This window comes from Pseudogymnoascus destructans, assembly GCF_001641265.1.
Source record: "Pseudogymnoascus destructans isolate 20631-21 unplaced genomic scaffold scaffold_19, whole genome shotgun sequence".
Taxonomy (NCBI): Eukaryota; Fungi; Ascomycota; class Leotiomycetes; order Thelebolales; family Thelebolaceae; genus Pseudogymnoascus; species Pseudogymnoascus destructans.
Window position 1 is genome coordinate 395298 of NW_020167538.1, and position 25136 is coordinate 420433.

At 50.8% G+C, this 25136-nt stretch overlaps 8 protein-coding genes across 8 annotated transcripts; 5 read left to right on the forward strand and 3 right to left on the reverse strand.

Annotated features, from left to right (window-relative positions):
* Positions 1-5344: 5344 nt before the first annotated feature.
* VC83_06724 (uncharacterized protein) lies at positions 5345-6835 on the forward strand (the record flags this gene model as incomplete). The annotated part of the gene is made up of 6 exons (XM_024470314.1): positions 5345-5513; positions 5912-5960; positions 6010-6140; positions 6233-6330; positions 6382-6521; positions 6733-6835. 6 exons carry the CDS (start codon positions 5345-5347, stop codon positions 6833-6835), a joined length of 690 nt encoding a protein of 229 aa, XP_024321549.1.
* Positions 6836-8715: 1880 nt separating this feature from the next.
* Positions 8716-9566, forward strand: VC83_06725 (uncharacterized protein). The gene is made up of 4 exons (XM_024470315.1): positions 8716-8883; positions 8940-8998; positions 9058-9176; positions 9242-9566. The coding sequence occupies exons 1-4, from the start codon at positions 8760-8762 to the stop codon at positions 9534-9536; spliced, it is 597 nt and encodes a 198-aa protein (XP_024321655.1). The 5' UTR covers positions 8716-8759; the 3' UTR covers positions 9537-9566.
* Positions 9567-10461: 895 nt separating this feature from the next.
* On the reverse strand, positions 10462-10788 carry VC83_06726 (uncharacterized protein; the record flags this gene model as incomplete). Its single annotated transcript, XM_024470316.1, has 1 exon — positions 10462-10788. The coding sequence occupies one exon, from the start codon at positions 10786-10788 to the stop codon at positions 10462-10464; it is 327 nt and encodes a 108-aa protein (XP_024321753.1).
* A 1074-nt stretch (positions 10789-11862) lies between these two features.
* VC83_06727 (uncharacterized protein) lies at positions 11863-13703 on the forward strand. The gene is made up of 5 exons (XM_024470317.1): positions 11863-12030; positions 12129-12252; positions 12308-12497; positions 12560-12689; positions 12743-13703. Exons 1-5 carry the CDS (start codon positions 11951-11953, stop codon positions 13494-13496), a joined length of 1278 nt encoding a protein of 425 aa, XP_024321621.1. The 5' UTR covers positions 11863-11950; the 3' UTR covers positions 13497-13703.
* Positions 13704-16391: 2688 nt separating this feature from the next.
* Positions 16392-16694, reverse strand: VC83_06728 (uncharacterized protein; the record flags this gene model as incomplete). Its single annotated transcript, XM_024470318.1, has 1 exon — positions 16392-16694. One exon carries the CDS (start codon positions 16692-16694, stop codon positions 16392-16394), a length of 303 nt encoding a protein of 100 aa, XP_024321677.1.
* A 1134-nt stretch (positions 16695-17828) lies between these two features.
* On the forward strand, positions 17829-18896 carry VC83_06729 (uncharacterized protein). The gene has a single exon (XM_024470319.1). The coding sequence runs from the start codon at positions 18236-18238 to the stop codon at positions 18707-18709; it is 474 nt and encodes a 157-aa protein (XP_024321678.1). The 5' UTR covers positions 17829-18235; the 3' UTR covers positions 18710-18896.
* A 216-nt stretch (positions 18897-19112) lies between these two features.
* VC83_06730 (uncharacterized protein) lies at positions 19113-19844 on the reverse strand (the record flags this gene model as incomplete). Its single annotated transcript, XM_024470320.1, has 1 exon — positions 19113-19844. One exon carries the CDS (start codon positions 19842-19844, stop codon positions 19215-19217), a length of 630 nt encoding a protein of 209 aa, XP_024321541.1. The 3' UTR covers positions 19113-19214.
* Positions 19845-20883: 1039 nt separating this feature from the next.
* On the forward strand, positions 20884-25115 carry VC83_06731 (uncharacterized protein). Its single transcript, XM_024470321.1, has 5 exons — positions 20884-21507; positions 21716-22231; positions 22333-22507; positions 22639-24119; positions 24171-25115. Exons 3-5 carry the CDS (start codon positions 22468-22470, stop codon positions 24810-24812), a joined length of 2163 nt encoding a protein of 720 aa, XP_024321540.1. The 5' UTR covers positions 20884-21507; positions 21716-22231; positions 22333-22467; the 3' UTR covers positions 24813-25115.
* The last annotated feature ends 21 nt before the right edge of the window (positions 25116-25136 follow it).

A 25136-nucleotide genomic window follows, 5' to 3' on the forward strand; every position in this document is an offset into this window, starting at 1 on the left:
AAGTGTGTTAGAACGCGCTAGGCTCATCGTTTTAATCGCGTTTCCGACTTTCAAAGGGCCATATACGAAGTGTTGGAGGGATTTAACAGGATCAATTCGACTAATTATTCTACGGTCGGGATAAGCCCTAATTTATACTATATCCTCGGGTAATTACTCGGCAGTCTCACAGTAGGTTTCAGGCTGCGGCACCATCTCCATTTATCCCCACACGAAGATCCTAAGCTAATCGGCACGTGGTTTCAACTAGTAGAAGATATGAAGGCGAAATATGGCATTCTCGACTGCTTTTTGTACAACTTCAACAAGACAGGCTTTATGATGGGCATAATCTGCCTAACTATGGTTGTTATATGCGCCGATCGATGTAGCAGAGGCAAGGCAGTTCAACTAGGCAATTGAGAATGGGCTATAGCAATTGCTTGTATCTCTATTTTTAGTAGTTTAAGGAAAGACTCATCTTGCAAATTAGTATATATATAGCGGTCTCCTACATAACTAGGTTATTAAACCTACAAGTAATAGATAGACAAACAATAACGGGTCTAGAATGAATACAGCACTTTGATAAGCATACTGCTCCTTAAGCAAAGGGTCTATATCAAATGCTTGTCCTTAATGGGCATAAGAGTCATGAATCAGCAGAATTCCAAGAGTATTACAAGGCACACAACATTATCACTCTTTGCCTACCTCCTTACTCATCTCATCTAACTTAGCTACTTGATGTTAGATGTTTTAGTGTGCTAAAGCAGGGATATAGCTGCTAGATTAAGATCTTCATTAAGGCTTATATTTGTTACAATGGTCACAGAGGTCATGATGCTAGTCTGGTAAAGTAAGCTAGATTGAATCTAAAGAGAGAAGAAGAAGAAAGAAAGGAAGGTGAGGCTATCCCTTATAACCTTGGTGGCTACTAGTGTAACACTAACTTCTAAACTATAGAAGACATAGAGGTTTCTTACATAAGGTTGACTTAACAGAGGAGGCAGGGGATTAAACACAAAGGCTTTCTAAGTAACACATTATAGTATTGTAAAGGATACTATATTAAGTTAAGCACGAAGCTCCTATCTAAGGAAATACTATCTACTTATATAGTGGCGTCGTGCCAAAGGGATATCCGTGGATAACATGGATAACATAATATCCATGATATCCAATGTTATCCATCACCTGATATTCCGTGGATCCCTGTGGATAACATGGATAACATAATATCCATGATATCCAATGTTATCCATCACATGACATTCCGTCAGTCCCCGGGATAACATGGATAACATAATATCCATGATATCCAATGTTATCCATCACGTGAGTCCATAGCACTAGCACTTAGCCGTAACATGTCATGCCTTATGGATAATTGTTACGGCTATGGTAACGTGACGTTAGTTATGGGGCTAGTGGGGCTAGGCTTAGTAACGTGACCTAAGAAGTCACAGGGCTAGTAGGGCTAGTAGGGCTAGGCTATAGTGTGACCAGGCTAGTGGATAGTTGCAGAAACTAGTGGATATTAGATAGTTAAGCTATCCATCAACTATCTAGATTATCTAGCTATCCATCAACTATCCAGATTACCTATAAGGCACAATGCCACTATATAAGTAGATAGTATTCCCTTAGATAGGAGCTTTATGCTCAATTCAATATAGTATTCTTTACAATACTGTAACATGTTACTTAGAAAGCCTTTGTGTTTAATCCCCTGCCTCCTTGTAATGGTAGGTGCACTAGATGTGAGAATCTAGCCACCTAAAGGAAAGGGATGATTTTACTAAGACAATGCACTGTCTTAGGAAACAGAGCCAAAGGGTTGTAGCTTAGATTATTCCACAATGTAGCAATCAGGTGTATGATGTAGTGGAGTGTTACGATTACAGCTCACAGCTTGTCACAGCTTGTTACAGTTGTTACAGTTGTTACGGTTATTACGGTTATTACGGTTGTTATGGGGATTACGGGTGTAGCCTTAGCCACCAAGGTTACAACCGCTAAGCAGACAACTGTATGTTATGAGGAATAGCCTCACCTTCCTTCCTTCTTCTTCTTCTTCTTCTCTCTTTAGATTCAATCTAGATTACTTTTCCTGGACTGGCATCATGACCTCTATGACCATCATAGACAAGTTGTAACAAATATTGAGTCTGAGAACTTAGGGATAGTCAGAGGTTAGCACCTCACTGACTTTTCAGAAACAAGGAATAACAAGATCAATGCTTAGAAGCTTGAAAAAGACGTAGAAGTATGTGATAGTAGATTTACTGTATTGTCTGCTTGCCCTTTCTTAAGGAAAGGGTAATCCTATTTATGCTAAAGGAGTGTAGTTCTCTCATTTTTCAAGACTTTCCATGACTAACCAGGCTTGGTAACTGTAGTCAATGTAAGAGAATCCCATAGAACCATCTTTTAGGTTCCTAGCCTATAGGAAGTGAAAGGAGGTCCAAGGTCAGAGTACCCCTATAGACAAATTGTGTCATAACTTAACCAATCTTGTAGGTAACTAAGGAGCGATGACGTGTAATGAATCATAGAGGGCTGTAGAAGCTTTTGGAGCTATCATTCATGTTCGTAGGCCTCTAGTTGGTAGAGATATGTCATGTGGTAGTATTAGCCTAGTAACTAGACTAATTCTATACAGAACACTCAATTATTACACTCTACATGCCACTACATTTCTCACACCTACTTTAGCCATTAGGTGTAAGCTGTTTTGCAGTCTTGAAGCACTTGTATAGGTGGCAGATGGAAGAGCTTTTGCGAGCTGGATATAATCATATTGAAAAGCCAGACTTAATTACGAACGCCTACACCACCTCTACCTACCTTGAACCAACAGAGCACTTGGGCCCCTAAGACCCCTCATAATATACAAGAGTTAGAGTGTCAGGCTAGTGTTATTCAGGGCTTTATTCAACGTCATACAGCTGGCTCTTCTAGTCCTACAGACCAAGCAGTACGGTAGCTAGTTAAGGGCTGTTAAATGGCAATACATAGCACAGTTCTTCTTACAGACGAAAATAGAGGTTACGGGCTGCAAATGAGCGATATAAGAAGAATAGAGCTGTATGAAAGTCATATATAGCTACAGTTAGTGTTTTGACTGCTCAGGAAGGCCTTGATCGATCAAAACCAACTGATTTGCAGGTTATGGGCCAGTCTACAGGAGGGGTGTAAGGATGCCTGTCCCTCAGTGATGGAAAGGATCTGAGTCGGGCAGGTTACGGTCACATGATAAGAGTTAAGGCAGGTTAGCTGAGTCAGACCCATTTCGGGTACTTACAGGGATGGACCCAACGGGGTGGGGTCACTCTCCCTCAGTGACGGAAGGTATCTGAGTCGGACAAGTTACGGTCACGTGGTGAGAGTGAAGGCAGGTTAGTGTAACGCTGACTTCTAAACGATAGAAGACACAGAGGTTCTCTTGCGTAAAGGTTTACTTATCAGAGGAGGCAGGGGATCAGACACAAAGGCTTCAAGTAACACGTTACTAGTATATAACAAATACTGTATTGAGTTGAGCACGAAGCTCCTATCTAAGGAAATACTATCTACTTATATAGTGGCGTCGTGCCTAGTGGACTCTTGGGAACTCACTCGAGTCCTCGGAGTCCTGGACTCTTAGAATTCTTCTCATCATCCTGCGAGTCCGTCACGTGCCTAGTTGACTCCTGGGAACTCACTCGAGTCCTCGGAGTCCTGGACTCTTAGGACTCTTCTCATCATCCTGCGAGTCCGTCACGTGATACTTTCGGAACTACTATTCCCCGCTGCCCCTCCAGGTACCAGGGCCGGTCTCATGCGACCTCCCTCCTTCCTGTCCTGTAGTTGGCCAGCCTTCTTGTTCCGTCGTAACAGTTAGCCGAGTCGGACCCGTTTCGGGTACTTAAGGAGATTGACCCAACGGGGGTTCCTCTCTTCATCTTTTTTGTATCCTTCGTAGTAGACCTATAGGATAGCATCCGTTTAGCCTCTGACTCGCACTCTCATATGCTATTACTGTGAGCTGGGTGCCCTGTGTCCTTACTAGGCTGCGCACTGGGTACTCACGAGTCGAGTAGTAGAATTTTTACTCACCCAGCTGAGTTACTCACTCATGTCCCGAGTATTGTTGAATGAGGATTACTCACTTGCTGAGTACCTAGTATGGGTCTTGGCAACTCAGTTATATCACGTGTTTGATTAGCCATTACTTATGTTAAAAACGGGGTGCGACTTCATTGATCAAGACGCCATAACTCCAACTCCATTCCCATATTGTTGATGTCCTATTCCACACTATAACCTTTGGCCTTTAGGTACCAGGTTACCAGATGGTTGCCAGAACTCATCTGACCTTCATTCCTGGGTGAGAGACATTTCCATCGATTAAGCCCACAGCTTAAACATCATATCCTGCAAACGCCGAACCAATATCATACCCTTTGCCTGAATTGTCACTCTCTTCGCATGAATAGCGAGGAGGTTTGTCACTATAACTGTTAGTATGTCCCTGTCACTATGTTTAAACATCATACTCTCAAATTCTCGAATGAGGAAGCATTCAGCAGCTTCCTAAAGAGCTAGGATAGCAGATTGCTGGAAGCGAAGATTGGACTTGAAGTCTTCTGTGATTTCCCTAACAAGACGCTGGAATGGGAGCTAGTATCAAGTTGCTGTCTTCTGATATCGCGGAGAGCCTTGGTGCCTATATGTTTATTAGAGAGTTCTGGTAATCCTCTGGTAATCCTCTGGTAATCCTCTTACTAGACTTTGTGCAGCGCGTGGCCTTCTGAGCATGATTGTTGCTAGCTTGAGATGAGCAAACTGGAGCTTTTCTTGCTGTGCCCACAGCCTTTTCCTGTCCCTTTCCGCCAAGCCCAGAGCCAGCCCGTAATCCAAGTGGCATCCTTGGTGCTATGCCGCCAGTTGATCTCCTAGCAGTTTGCTTGGTACGAGTCATTTGCTAATATCAAGGTGAGTTAGTAAAGTAAACACAAGATAAAGAAGTAGATCAAAAGATATGTGTACTTACAGTGAGTTTGTAGAAAGAATATTGCAGAAGAAGAGTATAGTAAAGAGGTAGAGGTTGAAAGGTATGTGTTTTATATGAAGGTGCGCATTGTGGTGTTGTTTTTGGAACAGTAATTCTTTGTAGGTGAATATTCCTTCACAAATATTTTTGTTTGCAACTTTAAAATAACCATGACCTTAGAACCACCTTCCTTGGTTACTCTCCGATCTACACATTCTTCTTCCCTTTTGAGCCTTTACCTCTTCTCTAGGACTTCAACTAAGTTTATTATCTTGATTCTATAGCCAGAACTTCTGGAGATCTCTGCTAATCACGTGTTTAGTTAGTATGGCGAAACTCAAGGCACATGAAGAACTCTCCACTAATGCGAATACTATCAAAGCTCGCAACTGCGTCTCCAACCTTACTGAAGATGAGAAGGCTGTTCACTTAGCACTCAAGGCTGACCATGCTGATCTGAGCTACTACTTAAAGAAGTTATATAAGTCTGCAAAGTGTAAGGATGCCTCCTTACCTAGATACTCGAAGAACCCGCCTCAGAGCTGTTACGGTCACCACAAGCATGAAATCCGACTCGGTGTGGTTTCGGACCAGTAGAGGAGGACATAGCGAGTTACACTATAGTGGGGGACGGTAAGGGTGTAGGGTTCAGGGTCGATGCGGACCTGTTGCGGTGGAAGGTTCAGGGCTAGGGTTGGGATAACCGAGTCGGGCCCGTTTCGGGTACTTAAGGAAACAAACTTAACGGGGTTCCCCCTTCATCTTTTTTGTATCCTTCGTAGTAGACCTATAGGATAGCATCCTTTTAGCCTCCAACTCGCACTCTCATATGCTATTACTGTGAGCTGGGTGCCCTGTGTCATTACACAAAGTATATTGCTGCCTCTACTGAAGACAAGACACGTCTACAGAATGAATTGAAGGTTGAGCGTATTTGTGTTCGGTAAGTCCCTTCTGGTAATCTCTGGTAGCCTCAATCTAACTATAAACAGGACTGAGAAGGGTACCCATGCATCTTGCATTGCGAATCAGAAAGTCAAGAATATTAGCGCCTCTTCTTCTCCACAAGCCCCACCATCTACTCCGCCCAAACAACTTCTGTCTGAGCTTGCTGCATTTGAGGGTATCTCAAGTATTCCAATCGATGACAATCATAACAGCGAATGGGAGGATACTGAGGTTGAAGACGATTTGGAGTTGGAGCTTATGTTACAGCGCGAGATATTTTAAATGACGAGGCTGTTCTACCAGATGAGCTTTCCGATGAAGAGATCACTAGCACCCAGGCTCTCTTAACTCAAGCGCACATTGATGTATGCTACCTCATAATCTGGTAATCTTCTGGTGATACTAATAGTTGATAGGCCCATGAAGAGTCCAATTTCCGCAAGTGGCAACATTTCTGGGATAGCTGTATCCACTCATATACGAGAAAGGCTGGAAAGCTGAGAAAGAAGCCTGAGCGTCTCTTTGAGTATATGCCGTGGATTGATGTAGAGGAAGGGTACATCTCTGATCATCCTAGCAATCTTCTGGCAATACTAATTGTTTATTATAGCACTTTTCACGAGGTTATCCCACCACATAAATATTTCTGTTTGTACGAGCAGGCAGTTTGGAAAGTGGGCCTAATTACCAGGACCTGTGCAGTGGTACCCAAAGTCTTACAATCTTGTCGACAATGGATGGTTGCAAATATCCACTCATAGTTCTAGCTTCAAAGAGGCGTTCTTACTTGTCTACTCTAAGAAGTTTGATGAGGAAAAGTGGGCTAAGGTATCAGCTGCACAGGATATGTTGTTCCTGGAGCTAGAGTAGAGGAGAACTTGAGTTGCTAAAGTTATAGCGCTGGAGTACCTTTCGCGTTGGAAAACCAGGTATTTAAGTACTTCATCGTAGCCAGACTTCTGGTAACCTTCTGATAATCGAGCAATTTGCCAAATGCCATCTCAATACTCAGAGTTGTTTGATTCTGACAGTATTCTCAGACTCTTTTCCATCTTCTCAACGACTATCCTCATTAAATTAAGTCTGTAAGGACACAGGGCACCCAGCTCACAGTAATAGCATATGAGAGTGCGAGTCAGAGGCTAAACGGATGCTATCCTATAGGTCTACTACGAAGGATACAAAAAAGATGAAGAGAGGAACCCCCGTTGGGTCAATCTCCTTAAGTACCCGAAACGGGTCCGACTCAGCTAACCTGCCTTAACTCTTATCATGTGACTGTAACCTGCCCGACTCAGATCCTTTCCATCACTGAGGGACAGGCATCCTTACAAAGTCCCTGCAGGCCTTGAATATATTGGCAAGTTAAACCAATTCGTCAAATGGACTAAGGATACACACGATATATTCATTGAGTGGTGGAAGCTATCACGATGGTATGAACAACACTCAGATCATACTACAAAACTCCTTATGAAGATTGCATGGGATTCAACCAACTGGAGTTCTCAATACTGGAGAAGTTATCACCAAGGAGCAGACCGGCTTTCTGGAGAACCATGTGTTATTTGTACTTATTGTTCGAAGGCCCTTACGCATCCTGCAATCAAGTCTGCTGGCCCAAAGTCTATGGCAACACATCTTGCATCAGACATTTGCAAAAAGAAGTCACAGATGGGAAGGATAGTCTCTATCAAATGCGAATCAATCAAATGCAACCTCAACAAGTAAGGATTACCAGATTATTACCAGAATTATGTAGGTTAATACCTATAATAAGATCATATTCTCACACAAGAGACATTTTATGAACAAGTTCTATACACAGTTATCTTGACTCATAGCTCGTTCCGCTCAGTCGAGGATCCTCATCAAGACCCTATAAATACTTTAGGTATTAGTAGGTCTGGCCGGCCTCATCAAGCAAGGTGGAGGGATGTTCTTAAGCATATATAATAGATAATAGCGTTCTAATAATCTTCTGATAATCATGGTACTTAGATAGAGGAATATACATGATTCGTTCTCACAGCTTACTAGAGATGGCGAGAGTGATGCTAATAGATGTAATACTTTAACTTAACCATAAAACAGTATTAATCGTATGAGGGACTGTTCACATGATGCATAAATCTTACACGTGATAGCCGAGTACTCACTGGGTTTTTACAGAGTAACTGAGTATTGACCTCACTCACCGAGTCGAGTAAAAGGTTCAGCTACTCACTCAGCTGAGTAACCCACTGAGCGAGTGAGCCGAGTATTGAGCGAGTAGTGCGCAGCCTAGTCCTTACAAGGGGCAGAAGAGCAACGAATTCGTGCCCCACGGATGTGTAGCTTATGTAGATCACTTGAACACACTTTTGTACGTGTAGTATGAGGGTTACTTCTAAATTAATATAGCTTATTAGCAATATAATCAATTTGTTGTTGAAATACTAGCTCTTAATGTTGATAAATGGGGGGCGCGTGGCCCGCTTCTCTATCAAGTACGTTACATCCGCTTGTACCAGCCAGCCAGCACACTCGGCCAGCCCATATTCTCTGTTTACTGTCGTATTTACAATAACAAAATTCCACTTTTAACGTCCTATAATGTGGCTGGTGTTTGCTCTAACGGTCCTAACAACATGGCTACCCATTTGTGACCCTCAGACGGCATCTCCACAACTCAAATCTCAGGCATCCATGCATCCCCAAGATCTCCAACCCCACCATCTCACCCGTCCACCCTCACGACCTCCACGACTACCACAACCACCACAACCACCAACCTCCTTCCACCACCGCCACAATGCCAAACTTCCTCGACACAATCAAGCGCTCCTTCGTTGACGTCTCCATCAACAAGGACAAGGAGAATGCCATCAACACCTCCGAATTCCTCGAGGCCGCCGAGTCCCTCACCACCCTCTTCGGTATCCCGCTCACCCCTCCCCCGATCCGTTTCAGCTGCTGATATCCCCCTTTCTAGATGTTCTAGGTTCCGTGGCCTTTCAGCCCGTCAAGAACGACATGCTAGGTAACATCAAGGTACGAATTATCTCTTCTTCGCCCCCCAGGAGGTATTCAAGATACTTACCCCTCACCAGAAAATCCGCGACCGCCAGCTCGCCGCCCCTCTCGAATCCGAGACCCTCCAAGAGCTCGTCGTCAACGAGCTCAAGACCAAGAAGCACGTCGCCACCGAAGGCCTCATCTGGCTCGTCCGGTGCGTTTCCCTCCTCCCCCTCCCCCAACCCCACCCCTCAATCAACCTAACTAACACCCCGCCAGCGGCCTCGACTTCACCTGCATCGCGCTCTCCCAGAACGTTCAACTCACCACCGAGGAGCTCTCCGTCTCCTTCCGCAATGCCTACGGCTCGACCCTCAAGCCCCACCACAGCTTTCTCGTCAAGCCCATCTTCAGCGCTGCCATGTCGGCATGCCCGTACCGCAAGGACTTCTACGTGAAGCTTGGGGATGACGAGGCGGCGGTGCACCAGGGACTGACGGTTTGGTTGAAGGCGCTGGAGACGCAGGTGGCTATCCTGAAGGGATTCTTGGACAGGCCGGAGGCGAAGTGGTAGATTGTGGGAGGGTGAGGGTGACGCGGGGGTGGAAAAATTATACTGGGTGGAAGTGCTGTGATTAGCTGTAACGGCCCGAGCATATATATGAAGCAATGAAAAGCACTGGTAGCTTACATTTTCCGTCAGGCATGACCTATGATATTTCATTTCCATGCTATCTTGGGTTCCGAAATCTATCGCCGCTGCACGCTAATATTTATACGGAACAGGGCAATGCAGTTTTACAAATCAAACGTTTGTATTGAGTGCAATTCTGGTGTAGGTGTTTCGCTGCAAGTCGACCAATTCCTAGAAAACTATCCTCATAACCATGAAGCCAAACTCCTAATGATGTCGATTTCCACCAACTCCCTCTGAGCTTCATACCAGGCAAAAGCATGAACAAGTCTCCGCAAGACAAACAAACCACTGCCACTGAAACTCAGATTGAGCAGTTCCCCAAACGCCGCTCTCGTAACCATGGAGCCAACCTCTCGATAATGCCCATTTCTCCCAACTCCCGCGGCGCTGTTTATACCAGGCAATGAGTGTGCGAGCCTTTGCAACGCAATAAAAACACAACCATCGCGATAAAGATCCATCAGACATAGTAGCTTGACGACAATAAAGACCTGCCATTCTTACAGTCCTTTTTATTTCTTGTCGCCATAGTGGGTGCCTTGGTACCAATCCCGCAGCAGGGGCCTGTTTTGACTGATCGTCTCAACCGGGACTCTAGCTAGAGTTCAGGGTTGGCGCAAGGGCCCCCTTATTTTCCGCAGCATAATCCAAGGCAGATTTACCCTTGTTATCCAGTATGTTGAAATCGGACCCGTAATCGAGGAGTAGCTTCGCATTAGCCAAATCCTCCCGTCTCCATTCTAGCTCATACTTATTGGAATTGCCCTCCGGGTCGTCCTGCACTTTGATTTCCACCCCTTGCTTAAGGAGGAGCAGATCCTCTTTGTTCAAACGCCCCTTTTTCGACAACAGCATGTAATGCAGTAGACCCTGAGTTATCCTGCAAGTCGACCAACGCGCCATGGCCAAGAAGGAGCTTCATCATGCCTGGATCGAGATGATTTAGCACTAGATGCAAGCAAGCCTGGCCACGTTCGTCTTGCTCATTGACCTCTGCACCATGCGACATGAGCAATTCCACTGTAGCTACAACGCCAAAAACCGCGGCGTGGTGTAAGAGGCTCCTGAATCCATCTTCGCCGTAATGCGCACCGACCAGTGCACCATGATCGAGGAGAAGCTTGGCCATGGCTAATCCATATGATTTGTGTATTAGATATATTCGGGTAGGGTATATTTCATCTTTTCTGTCTGCTTTATTGAATTTTGTCTAGTATATGTAATTATCTCTTTTATTAGTAATGCGCCTTGTTCAAGGAGGAGCTTTGCTATATCTAGATCCGGCCGTTCTATTGGATCCGGCATTACGTCTGGATCTGGCTGCTCTGCAGCCATAAACAAAGGAGTTTTCCCCGTTCGTCCCGTACATTGACTGGCGCGCCGTAGTCGAGAAGTAACTTCACAGTTGGTAGACTGTATCCTGCGGCGGCGGTATGCAAAGGGGTTGCTGAATTAATATCCCTTGCCTCAGGGTCTGCACCACGCTCAAGCAAAAGTTTTATCATGGAAATGCCGGCTTCGCTGTTTTTCGAACAGGCAAAATGAAGAGGGGCTCCGTAATAATCGCATATTTCCCAGCTGGCGGATGTATCACAGGAATTCATATCGGCCCCGTGATCAAGCATAAGTGAAGAAATATCCTTCTCCGTCTCTAACTAGCTGGCGATCAAGGGAAGGATCTCAGGGGGCAATGCCTAGAATAACATTTTCGAGAGATTGGCTGAGGAGAACGGTAAAGGGTTGGAAAGGGTTGGAAAGGCCTGTGGGAGACAAGCTAAGGAGCTGTGCTGACGCGTTTCGAGAACAAGCTTTGGTGAGGTTTTTGGTCATTATGTAACTAGATAATGGATGCTCAGGTTTTATATCCTCGAGTGCAGCTATTGAAGTGTAAAAAATCACTCTGTCTTTCGAGTTGAATGTTGGGGGTTGTATTGGCAAACGGAGACAAAGATAAAACGATTAATCAACAAAGAAATGACGGTTAACGCATTTCATATCACGCTGGTTTATCTATGGGCTATCACGTGGATTTATTCCTTCTTCCCGAACGAGAGGGTGAATCTGATCTAGAACTGAAGTGAATTGTTATTTAGAGAGGAGATGGTAAAGTTAGGCTGTAATTTACTGCCTTGTATATTAGGCCACAATGAAACGAGATATCAACGTCATGCGTTTGCTTTTATGAACACACCAACAATGGATTGGACGAATTTATAAATAGAAAGACTTCAATTTTACCATGTTGACATATTATTAATTGGCCAAGCATTATTTCACCTAGGTGACGAGTTATGAATTCTGATAAGAATATATACAAAAAGGACCTCGACTTCACAGAGTTGGCGTCCCAAGATGCCGAATTTAAGAGCATGTAAGTGTGTTTCGATTACTCTATTTCAGCTGCAATACTTGATTTCAAAGCATTCCAATTATTTCACATATCCCCATACTGAAGCCTCTCTCCCTTAGCCTAAAGCCAAACGGCCAAGTTGATTTCAGCGACCCCAAATCCGTCCAACAACTCACCAAGTCCCTCCTAAAACGAGACTTTGGCTTGAAGCTCGACCTCCCACCTGACAGACTATGTCCCGCTGTTGGTCCCTTCGTCTCCTTATCTCGCGACCCCTTACCATACTCACATAATCCAGGTCCCAAACCGCCTCAACTACCTCCTCTGGATCCAAGACCTTCTCGACACCAGCACCCCCTCCCCGTCTCTCACCGACACTCACGATTCCTCCCGTCCCGTCATCGGTCTAGATATTGGCACAGGAGCAAGCGCCATCTACCCCCTCCTCGGCTGCTCGCACTACCCGACCTGGCGCTTCGCCTGCACTGGTATTCCTTCTCGCTCAACCCATCCCAACTTTTCCATGTCACGAGGAACCTAACAGACGCAGACACCGACCCGCACAGCCTCACCTTCGCCCGCCAAAACATCGCCCAAAACAACCTCTCAAACCGGATTCGGCTCCTCCAAACCGAGCCGGATGGTCCCCTTCTCCCACTCGACGATTTAGGACTTGACACGTAACTCCCCCTTCCCTCAGATCTCAGGCATAGGAAGCTAACCTCTCACGAAGAATCGACTTCACCCTCACCAACCCCCCCTTCTTCACCTCTTCCTCTGACCTCCTCGCCTCCGCCACCTTGAAATCCAGACCCCCATCCAGCGTCTGCACGGGCGCACAGTCTGAAATGGTATCCCCCGGCGGTGAAACCGCGTTCGTCGCCCGCATGATCGCTGAGTCTGTCCCGCTGGGTCAGCGCGTAAGGTGGTTTACGGCGCAGTTGGGGAAGTTGGGGAGTGTAGCGACCGTTGTTGCGGAGTTGAAGAAAGCGGGGGTGAAGAATTGGGCGCTGGGGGAGTTGGTCCAGGGACGGACGAAGAGGTGGGTTGTGGGATGGAGTCGGGGGGGCTGGAGGCCTGCGGTTAGAGTGGCTAGGGGGGCGGTGGGTGTGACGGGGGCAGATCTGCCGTTTCCTAGTGAGGCAGTAGCTGTCAAGGTTGTAGTGGAGGCCGGGGAGGTAGGGAGGAGGGTTAATGAGGCAGTTGCGGGGTTGGGGGGGAAGTGGAAGTGGGATGCGGATAGTGGGGTGGGAGTAGGGTTTGTGGCGAGGAATACGTGGTCGAGGGCTGCGAGGAGGAAGGGAGGGAGTGTAGAGGAGGAGGGGGATGATATGGCGTTTGGGTTTCGGATTTATGTGAGGGAGGTGCCTGGGGAGGGGGATAGGTCAGCGGAGACGGAGGTTATGGTGAGATGGCTGAAGGGTGATGATAGCGTATTGTTTGAGAGCTTTTGCGGGATGATAAAGAGGAAGGTGGAGGCTCAGTAGCGTCCATGTCGGTTTGTTGCTGAAGCATATCCGGAGGGGATGTCAATCCCAGACTTATTCAGGGGAATAACTAAAACTAGCAAAGTTCTTTTGGGGAATCTGAATTCCTGGTTTGCAGTAAGAATAAAGGTTCCGGCCAGGCGATATTTATTACGACGATGGTTAAATGTAGTTTCCAAGGGGCCGTGGGTTTTATTGTTGTTGTCGATAATTTATAACTTCACATTGATTATTTTTTACGAAAAGAACGAGAAAATAAAAAAATTCAACAAAACCAGTTTTTATTTTTAACTGTGGCTCTTCTACCACAATAGATTATTTTTTATAAAAACAATAATATCTTGAACCAAATAATAGCTCTCTAATCTTGCATTGGTACACGTAAACCCTCCATTGACCAGAAAATTGGCCTTCAGGGGTAATCTCATACCAATTCTTAACACTCCAAACCTCACAGGGAATGTGCTGAACCGCCAACCGGACCCCTACAATTTCCTCAGAACAGTCCCCGCGGAGACTCCAAAGCGTTGCATCGCAACCTATAAGAACCATCGCGTGGCCAGACAGCTGATTCTCATAGGCCATATCTATTTCTATCAAGAATCACCATATCAAGGTTCCACCGCACAATCACCACCTCAACCCGCATCCACCTCTCCGCCCCCAAACCAGCTTAAACAAACAAGCTTCCCCTCATCCTCATACCCCCCAACCGAGCGAAATCAAGAACAAACCTGCAGCTGCGACCCAAACCAACGCGACTCCACATGACTGAACACGCCGACCACCACAGCTCACCCCGCTCTATCACGACAACGTGCAACACCAGCACCGCATCTGCAATTTCAGCTATCACAAAACCATGGGCGTGCGATGCGAGGGCGTTTTTCTGCCCGGAGACCCCGGCAATAGGGGAGGAGAGGTAAATCGCCTGTTAATTCCTATACAGACTTTCAAGTCCTACTTGGTAGCATCAGGTCCTATCTGGTATTATAAAGTCCTATCCAGTATCATCAAGTCCCACCAGTTCCAGCACTCTTTCCAGTCCCAGCAGCACTGCCGTGCCGCCCCTCAGTTCCAAGTGTAAGGAACATTACAAACCATTCCTCGCACAGCATCAACGCCCCGACAGCGGCACTTTCTGCCGAGACCAACAGAGGAGGGGAGGGCAAGATAGGGTGTGATTCAGCGCTGCAAACACAACGGCGCGGAAAGTGTCTTTCCGGCGAGTCTGGTGTGCGACGGGAGTAGTATGTCGGGATGGACTTGGGGACACTGGTGTGTTACGAGGGGAGCTGGGGAGGAGGGGTTTCAAAGGGCAGACAGGGGGTTCCTTTGTGTTGGAACCCTCGGTGTTGGAATTGTGCGACGGGATGGTTTGTGGTATTTCCGAGGAGGGGGATCGGGTCGCGCGGGGGGTAGGGAAAAAGGCAAAACCAAACTTCCGGTCGGGAGTGTGAGCTCGAGCCGAGCCAGCGTATCGGGCTCCCAGTACGACTTTCTCCTTTCCGAAAGTTGAGACGTTGTAGAGTAGTCCTCATTTCCTTCCATTCCATCGCAGTCTCGCCCAACGCTCGTCCCGCGCACGCCCCTGCCCACGGGACATGCCTTGTCGAGGGCGAGGACGCAGATCGAATGCACACTGCTGCGCGCCAGCAGCGGGACCAACCATCGCGTCCCAACCAACCATCCACCCCAGAGCAGTCTCACCGCAGAGCTCGCCGGCGAGGCCACTCGCGCCATGTCTCGGTCGCGCACACGTTCCCCTGCCTCGGAAACGGTGCGACGACAGTGCTGCATGGGAACGTGATGTCACGCCAATGGCGAGGGAGGTTGGGAGAGCAAGATAGAGAGGGGGGGAGGGGGGCGAGAGGTCGAGAGAGAGAGAGAGGAGAGGGGAGATAGGAGAGGGGAGATAGGAGATGAGAGTTTGTAGATGAGAGTTTGTAGATGAGAGTTTGTAGATGGAGTTTGTAGATGAGAGTTTGTAGATGAGAGTTTGTAGATGAGAGTTTGTAGATGAGACACTATACCTCCGGTCCTGTACTCCCTGTCGTCTCACAGTACGTGACGTGAGGGGTGGTGGAAGGATGTGCTTTACCTCCGCTGGCACTCGAGCTGGGCATCTGGCTGGCTGGGCTGGTCCTCTGGATGGCCGGGCTGGAAGGTCTGAACGTCGTGCGATGGGAGGTGCCGCTCCACGGCCGCTACTGTAGCCTTACTCGCGGGACTCAGTTCCACAGAAACCCAGATCGGGTCGACCTTGGATGCGGGGGCTGGTCTCAGAGCTTACTCCGCGCGCTGATCCTGCTCTGTCTCTCTCCCGCGAGACTCCGCGTGCGGTGCTGTGCGTGGTGTGCGGGCGGCGGGCGTGTCTCGAGAGCTGTGTCTGCGCTGTCTCGCTCACCTGCTCGATCGCGATGGGAGGGGGGGACGGGGATGGTGGTGGTGTGACGATTGTGTAGCTGTGGGTTTCCGAGGGCGGTGGTGGCGGGTCTGCGGTGCTACTCTTGTGTCTCGGTCATGGACTGCTGGTGGTGGGCGGGTAGAGGTCTGGATTGGTATCTGAACCTGGAGAGAGAGGTCTTCGTGCCTGGCAGGTGTGCGCGCTATTGGCTCTCGCTGCCGTTGTTTTCTCATCACCTTTTCCGATATCACGATCCCATCACGTTCGAGTCCCTTTTTCCCCCCTTCCTCCCGGCTCAACCTTCCCCCCTTCCTCCCGGCTCAACCTTCCCCCCTTCCTCCCGGCTCAACCTTCCCCCCTTCCTCCCGGCTCAACCTTCCCTCCTTCCTCCTTCCTCCTTCCCTCCTTCCCTCCTTCCCTCCTTCCCTCCTTCCCTCCTTCCCTCCTTCCCTCCTTCCCTCCTTCCCTCCTTTCCGAGCTACTCCGAGCTATCCCAAGCCACCCCCAAGCGACACTTCCAAGCTCCCGAGCTTGGCCTTCCTTTCCCAAGGTAACCGCCAGCTGCGGTGCTCGTCCTTGTCCTCCGACCCGCTCCAACATAACCTCTGAGACAGCGCCCGCGCACGGTCCCCACCCGTTCCGTGACCCATCCCCGCGGCGAACGGACGGCGGGCGCCGCCGTTAGATCCCATATCACCATCGGCGATCGCGCCCGCCGGAGATGAGACAGCGCTAGGAGCAGTGGATTTCCCAGTCAGTTGGTTGGACGGCATTGTACTCTTTGTATCCATTGTGGTACCAGTGACTATTCGGGACAGTACAATAGTGTTGTACCACCCGCGCAGGACAGGATCGAACAGGGGGTTTTGCAGCAAAGTATTGCATCAAGTACTGCATCGAGTATATTGCAGTTTTGTACTCTACGGTATCCGGTACTAGATATAGCCAGCCATACTCTATACTCGAGGTACTCGAAGTTCTGGTTAGCGTACCCCCACTAGCGCCCGAAGCAAGCGCACGGACTCCGAAGCCAATTGGCCGGGATGCGTGACAAATACCTCTAGCAGAACAGCGGGCGGCGAGGCTGTTTTGGGGATAGACCGCGTGTGGGCGGCTGAGGGGCGGCAGGGCGAGTGTGGTCAGGCTGAACAATTTTGTGTGGTGGGAAGGGAGTCATTTCGAGGGAAAGGGGGTGTGAAGGGGGCAAGAAAGGGGACGAGAGGGTTGTGCCTTTTCAGTTCACCGAGCCGAACTGAACTGCGACTCAACTGAACTCTCAACTGAACTCTCAACTGAACTGAACTGAACTGAACTGGACCAAGCTCTCCCCTTCCCTTCCCCTTTTCCCCCTGCCCGAACCCAGGGGGGAAAAAACCAGAACCAGCGCCCCTCGCCCCTCGCGCCCTTAACCCCCTTCCTCTCGCATCAGCTAGAAAACGACACACCCCCCTTCCATCCCTCACCTCGCCGCCCCTACCCCCAGCATCGCATTCTCCCCCTTCCACGCCTCAAGCGCAGTCAGCTGTCTCCCCCGCGCCACCTCCGCCAAGCAATCCCCATATCCCCATCCGGCCTCACGGCGCCCGATCCATCGCGTCCCCCCGCCTCAAAATCACTAGCCCAGCCGCCTCCTCGGGGATCAGCAGCACCATCACCGGCGCCCCTCCCCGCCGGCCGACAGACGCACAACCACCAGCGGCGATACACGCACCGACACCGTCGATCGAGCGGGAGTGCGCTATGGGCGGGTACATGAGACATGCAGCCGGTGGCGGGGCGACGTCAGGAGTGCTGGGGCTACTAGGACTGGGGCTACAGTACTAACACTACTGGAACCACAGCCACACTACCTCAACGCTACCAAAACTACCGCCTCCCCCCATCACCACCGGCATCATCCCCAAAAGAGAACTCTGACGCCTCCCCCTCCCCCGTCGCGCCTTATGTGTGTCAGGCACGGGATCTCTATTTTTTTTTTTTTTTTTTTTTTTGATTCCACTACTCTGCCCTACATCGAGGAGGTGGGGGTGCATGATCTTGGCTCTCCCTTGGCTCTCTGCCCGAGGATAGCAATAATGGGAAGAGGGAGGGGGAAATTAGGGTGCCCCTTACTTGACTTTGCGCGGGTAAGCGTGCTGTGGTGTGTGCTTGTACCTTACCTTATCTTGATTTCGCCTTGCATGCCGCTGCTCTGCTACTGTATGTACGGCGTATAGTACAGAGCTGCTGCTGTAGCTTCCCTGGGAGCTGGCGCTGGCGCGGATCGGTTTAGATCGCGGTCTACACTGCGGCGCTGTTTTGCGACGGCGAAGGTTAATACGCGCGCTGCGCTATGTTGGGCCAAGGGGCCATAATACTCCCCACAATACTACGAAAAGTACGCGCACGCACAGTCCGCAGCACCAACGCGGGCCATACGCAGCTCCCCTCCCCCATCCCTAGCCCATCCATTCCCGGCCGGCACCTCCATCGCCCATCCACTCCGTACCAAAGAAAGCAAACCCCGAGAGAGCCCACAGCATTGAGCACCAGCAAGGGAAAAAAACCAATACAGGCACAGCCACGCACAGAGCCGGAGCGGAGATACCGCAGCGGCACCGGCAGCACCGGCAGCACCGGCAGCACGTTCCTCCCCCCCGACGCCACCCCTGCACGGCCGGCACGGCACCGGATCAGCTGCGCAAGGGTAGAGGACCAGCAGAGGAATAGCGAGGACCAGCGAGGACCAGCGAGGACCAGCGAGGACCAGCAGAGGACCAGCAGAGGACTAGCGAGGGCGGCGCTGCAAGATGGGAGGCGATCATAGATATGAAGGAGATCGCAGTGTATAGCTTATCCTATCGCGGGAGAGTTGCATACTAAACAGTCGCAGGCCAGCTCGAGTCTGGCAAGGGCGGGTATCTGGATTTGGACGTCGTTGTCTAAATGGGGATTGACTCTGGGTATGTCCACCCCCCCCGTCTAGCTGGCGGCGATCGATCGGGCGGTGGTGGTGGGTGGGATGGAATGGTGGTGGGTGGGATGGAATGGAGGTGGGTGGGATGGAATGGAAGTGGGTGGGATGGAATGGAAGTGGGATGGGGGATGGGGAGATGAGATGGTGGTGGTGGTGGTGGTGGCTGACTGACAGTGGTGGTGGCTGCCGCTGATGGTTCTGTTTTGGAGAGGGTATGTGTTGTGGATGGGTGGGTGGATGGGTGGGTGGATGGGTGGGTGGAGGGATGGGGTGGGTGGATCGTGTCGGTGGTGCTGGTGAAGGAGATGGCTCCGAAGGCGCGCCGTTGCGTCGGCATGTCCATCTATCCTGTCGCCTAGCAGTCACAGTACAAGTACTCCATCGTATTGGACTGCATGTACTGTACCGTCATCTCTTCGTTCTCTTCTTTCTCCCCCTTCTCTTCGTTCTCTTCGTTCTCTTCGTTCTCTTCGTTCTCTTCGTTCTCCCCCTTCTCTTCGTTCTCTCCCTTCTCCCTTCTCCCTTCTCCCTTCTCCCTTCTCCCTTCTCCCTTCTCCCTTCTCCCTTCCCTCCCTTCCTCACCCTCAAGCTGCATAATGGCGCTAACCCACTTCGAGCTGCGTGGTCCTCGCCGTTCTTTCCGTTTTGGGGACCCCTGCGATGCTGTGGTGTGTTGTGCTGAGCTGTGGTGTGTCTGGCTGTGTCTGGCTATGTCTGGCTGTGTCTCTGTCTGGCTGTGTCTCTGTCTGGCTGTGTCTCTGTCTGGCTCTGTCTGGCTGTGTCTGGCTGTGTCTGGCTGTGCTGTGGTGAGGCGTACACAGGGATAATAATGCAGTGAGCCTTGTTGACGCCCATCCCTGCCCGTCCGGTACGCGGGTGCATGCACGGTACATCTCCATTCCCCCATCCCCGGCTCCATCGCTCCCTGGTCCCATCCCTGGTTCTCCTTGGTCCTCCCTGGTCCCATCCCTGGTCCCATCCCCATCCTCATCCCTATCCCCATCCCCATCCCCGTCCTCATCCCTATCCCTATCCCCATCCCCATCCCCATCCTCATCCCTATCCCCATCCCCATCCCCCTTGTCCACCCATCGACCGACCGACCGACCGACCGACCCATCGCATCCGCGCCCACATAACCCCATCCGTCATCGGGTCATCGGGTCATCGGGTCATCGGTCCCATGTACTTAATCTTGCTTAGAGTGGTCGTCTGTCTCTGGAACTATAGGAGCTATAGGGCTAGCGGGAGGGAAACTACCGTCTACTGTAATAAGGAATAGATATTCTCCACCCTCCACTCCCACACTCCTCATCTCCTCCTCCTCATCTCCTCCTCTTCCTCATCTCCTCCTCCTCATCACCTCCTCCTCCTCATCTCCTCCTCCTCCTCATCTCCTCCTCCTCCTCATCTCCTCCTCCCCCTCATCTCCTCCTCATCTCCTCCTTCCCTCCCCACTTCCCTCCTCCCCTTGCTTCATCCCTGCACGTCAGTTTCGTCAGTTCATATCGCAATACTTGCCCATTCCCTTACTCCAGTTGTACTGGTAAACCCCTCCCATCCCTCATCCTGCCTGTTTCTCTATCCTGTTTCTCCTTCCCTCCTCTTATTCTCTTAATTCTCTTATTCCTCTCCCCCTCTATCCCACATCACCACCATCACCACCATCACCACCTCCCATCCTCTTCTCTCCCCCTGCTTCCTCCCCTTCCTCATCCATCCACCACCTCCACCTCCTCCAAGAAACTCAACTCCACCTACCCACTTCTAGCCGTTACTCTTGCCTCTTCTGCCTTGCTACCTCCCTTTCTGTACCCGACATGGGTTTGTCCTCCGCCTCAACATGACTTTATGGCTTTTTACTATGTACTTTCTACTTTCCTACTTTCCTTCCACTTACCCCCGGTACCGAGTTACCTCCCACCGGTACTTGATCTACTTTGGGTTACATAAATATCCACCCATCTCCTCCCCCCTACCCCCTCCCCCCTCCCCCCCAATCGACCTCCACCCCCCCCCCCCCACCCCAATAAAAAAAATGCCCCATGCCCACCCATGCACCTTCTCTCTCCTCATCTCAACCTCTCGTCTTCTTCTCACCAATCCCATAAAGATAAAGATGTCTAGCCGTTATGGTTCTTATTTACCTTTCCTCCGCCCCCTCCGTCAAACCAAATCCCAACGCTCAAGCTCCACCTCAAACCCAAGGAAGAAGGAAAACCAAACCTTAATACAAAACCTCCACCAGAACACAACATACCACACCCAGACAGCCGTGCGCCTAACCCGTCGCTGCCGCCGCCGTCTTCTCACTTCCTCACTCACTCCAGTCCTTCACTTCCTCCAACTTCAACCAACACCAACCAACACCAACCACCCTGGCCGAGAACCAAAACACATAAGCAAGCTATTTTTATAATCTCCCCAGAAGGACCAACGAAACGCCTGCTCCCGCTTCGCACCGACATGTTCGTTCGTGATTGCCCTATTAACACCTGCTCCTGCCGCGAACTGGTTCACGCCGCCAGGCTACCTGCAGCTTCTTCCTCCCCGGTCTGCTTCGTAGGAGTGATCGCGTCGCGCCAGATCTAGATTTATTATTACCTCTACAGATCACGCTTATATCTGCCCTCTTGAGAGACTTCTTGGTATGTGCCATCCGGAACATCTTACTGTTATTTTTGGAAGTCTGGGACTCGCCGAATATGAAACGCGCCGCTTGATGGCCCTGTCTTTCCTCAATCTCCAAGTCGAGATGAGATGGCTCAACTGCCTCCCCCGCCGGTTCGCTCGACGCCGGCCGGCTTGGGCGACGGGATCTTGACACCCCCAGCTAACCCATGAACCGCCTCTTAGATTAATCCTCTCACACTCGCTCTTTATCCTCTCACTTCCCGAGACCGCGTTTCCTCCTAAGCTCGGAAACCCCGGCAACCTTACCGCTCTCGTCGCCGTCGCTACCACGTCGCTGTCGCTACAACGTCGCTCAAAGGAATCCTGGATCAGGGCTGCATGAACCTGTCTCGGACTGTATTCGCCGATATCTGCCGCTTCTCAAGACGAGTTTTCCTTATAAGGGAGGGCGTCTCTATCTCGTTTGCTTGGATTTAGATCTGCTGCTGTCTCTTTTTCTTCGACAGTATCTTACTCCTTTTTTACTTCGCACCGACTCATCTCGGGTGCGCGCTGTTGGGAAGAATCTACTGCCGACATATTAATATCTTTGGGGATCTCTTGGGTCTCATAATATTTACTTACGAGCTGCTGCGACTCTGAAAATCGAGCGCTTATAATTTTTCGAGCAACACTCGACTTCTCACCATTACCTCTGCAACCGCCAAAGTGGCATTCTCAACCTACACAACCGTTGAGGTCAGTCTAACGTCTCACTCTGATATACTCCTCTGTCCTACGACGTGAACACAGAAAAAGCTGCTTGTTTTGATAACATTGACTAACCCCTGCATTTATAGCCTGGGTTTCATTCGGCGACGCCAGTCATTGTCGACGAAGCATACGAATCGCCGGAGACGGTCACACTCAGATACGAAGAGGCTTGCGCGGGAGGCCCTATAGGCAGGCCGGACTCTCTCACGGGATTCCTTCCCATGTCTGCCTTCGGGAAGCCACCGCCTCCACACCTTCAAGGTACGTTTTGTGCTCCCCCCCACACACCCTCACTTTCCAGCAGCCACACCTTCACGGGTGCATGTGCCGATACTCGTTCACGTGAGCCTGCACCATCAAAAGTCTACAGTGCTAACAGATCTTCTAATCAGGATTTGATGCATCTCGATCATTCTCCGATCCCGCCTACGCCTACCCTGCTGCGCCACATCATGCGTCGCAACCCCCCCCGCATGCATCGCCGTTCCAAAATGCACCCGAGATGGTGCAGGTGAGCTACGGCAGTCATGCGACGCGCGGTAGTTACGACGAGCAGCAGGCCGGCTCCTACGCGCCCTTCAACTCTAACCCGACCCCCGCGTCGATCCGCGTCACGTCGCGTCAACCCCCGCGAGGCCTGCCGGGCTCCAAACTTGACGTCTACGTGGCGTCCGTCTACGAAATCATGACGACCAGCCTCGAATCCGTCTTCCTCCTGTTCGGGCAGCAGAAGTGCCAGGCTTCGCTGATGCGTTACGAGCAGCAGAGCAGGGACTACCAGTATATCGTTTCAACTGATGTGCCGCAGATCGCGGTCGAGGCGTGGGAATCGGCGGAGGTGCCGCTGTTTCTGCTCATTGAAAATGCAGAGGGCGAGCTTATGGAGAAGGTCGATGTTGGGCCTTTCACGTACGAGAGGGGCAGGCTGGGAAGCGATGCTGAGTCGTTGAAGAGCACTGAGCGGTCGTCGTCGTTGGTGATGAAGCCGCACGAGGATTTCTCGACTTACTCGTACCTGCCTTCGGACAACTACTCGCCGCAGGTCCAATATGGCGCGTATGAGGGGATCCACTCGCAGCAGTTTGGGCGTGGGAATTCCATGTATCAGCCCTCGCCGCCTGGCAGAGGCATGTATCAATATTCGTCAGGGTCGCCTTCTTCGGTGATCAAGGTAAGGTCTAATCAGATCCCAACTTGGACTTCCTACAGGAATGGAAGTTCCGAGGGTCACCATAACCAAGGAATGCCCGGTCGGACATCGCTGCCATCGATCTCGCCGAGCCCACTGTTGGTGAGAACGTCGACGATCGATCAGAACAGAAATAACGCTGGAGTCCCGATGAACGCATCTGGGTCTTACTACCACCAGGCGATGCACCCGCTCGCCGTCATCCTCAACCTCCACAACGACCTGGATTCCATGGGCCGCCTGAATACGTGGTCGACGGAGGAGATCCAGTCGAGACGGCGAATCCTTCAGTTTAAGCGCTCGCAGGCCGGCAACACAATCAACCTCCGCGTCAAACCCGTGATGCCCGAAGAGCGCCAGCAGCACTCCATCTGCATCAGCTGCATCCTGTGGGAGGACAAGAACCAGTGCTTCGTGACGAGCGTGGACACCATCTACCTGCTCGAGTACATCATGGCGCAGAAGTTCCAGACGGAGGAGAAGAACCGCATCCGCCGCAACCTGGAGCACTTTAAGCCGCTGACGGTGAAGAAGCCGATCCCGGATAAGTATGACGAGACCAACGCGTTCTTCACGGCGATCATGGGCTTTCCGCAGCCGAAACCGAGGAATATCGAGAAGGATATTAAAGTTTTTGCGTGGAAGAGCTTGTCGAACGCGCTGAGGAAGATCACGTCGAAATACGTAAGTCCCAATCCTCAGCATCATCACTGCATCCGCTAACACATCAAACAGTCCGTCAAGTCCGGCTCCTCCCAACCCCAAGCCTCGCTCCCACCCCCAACTCTCCTCACGCCAGCCAGCTCAACGGGCTATAACGATAACTCCACAACAGCCACATACGGCCAGCCCGACCGCAATGGCATGTTCTCCCCCCGCTCCTCTACGCGCTCCATGTCCGGCGCTTCCACGCACCCTCCACCTTACGCCGGCATACCAGCCCGCCTGAATTCCCCGCCTTACAATCACCTTAATCCTATCAAGGGCGACATCAACAACAGCAGCAGCGCGCTGCCTAATCTCCCTTTATTCGCTGACACTACAACCAACCACTCATCTCACGGCGCGGGCACAGGAGCGCAATGGTCCGCATCAACACAACACCACATGCCCGCCCCATTGCAGCAATACACACCCCGCTCATCGTGGGATCTAACAGCTGCCGCGGCGGGGGGGTACGCGGACCCCGCGGCGCAGGCGCAGGGAAGTGCGATTGGGGTGGCTGTTACGGCTGCGGGTGGGATGCCGAGTGTGCTCCAGCGCCCGCCGACGACGCAGATGCCGCTTTCGCCGCTGAGGAGTAGGGGGGGTCTGGATGAGGTGGGTGGGGGGGCGAAGGAGGAGAGGAGGGGGAGTTTGCAGGCGCTTCGGTCGTAGGTGACGTCCGCGATCGACGAAAGGCGTGCGGGACGATGCGATGTGGATTCGATACGATGGAGATGGTATGCGGATGTGAGAACTGAAGCCGACAGACTGGGGGCGTGTGTAGTCATGCGGCCCAGTCAGATCCCGTTGCTAGTTCGCTAGCGTCGTGCGACCGACCAATCAGAGGGGGCGGGGGTACACCACTTCTTGGGTTGGGGACGGGGGCACGCGCGCGACCGTTGGGGATTTGATATGAATCAGGGTGGTCTGGGGCGTTCGATGAGGGATAGAGGGTGGGAGGAGGCTCGTATTGGGGGTGTGCCGGTGGATGCCGGT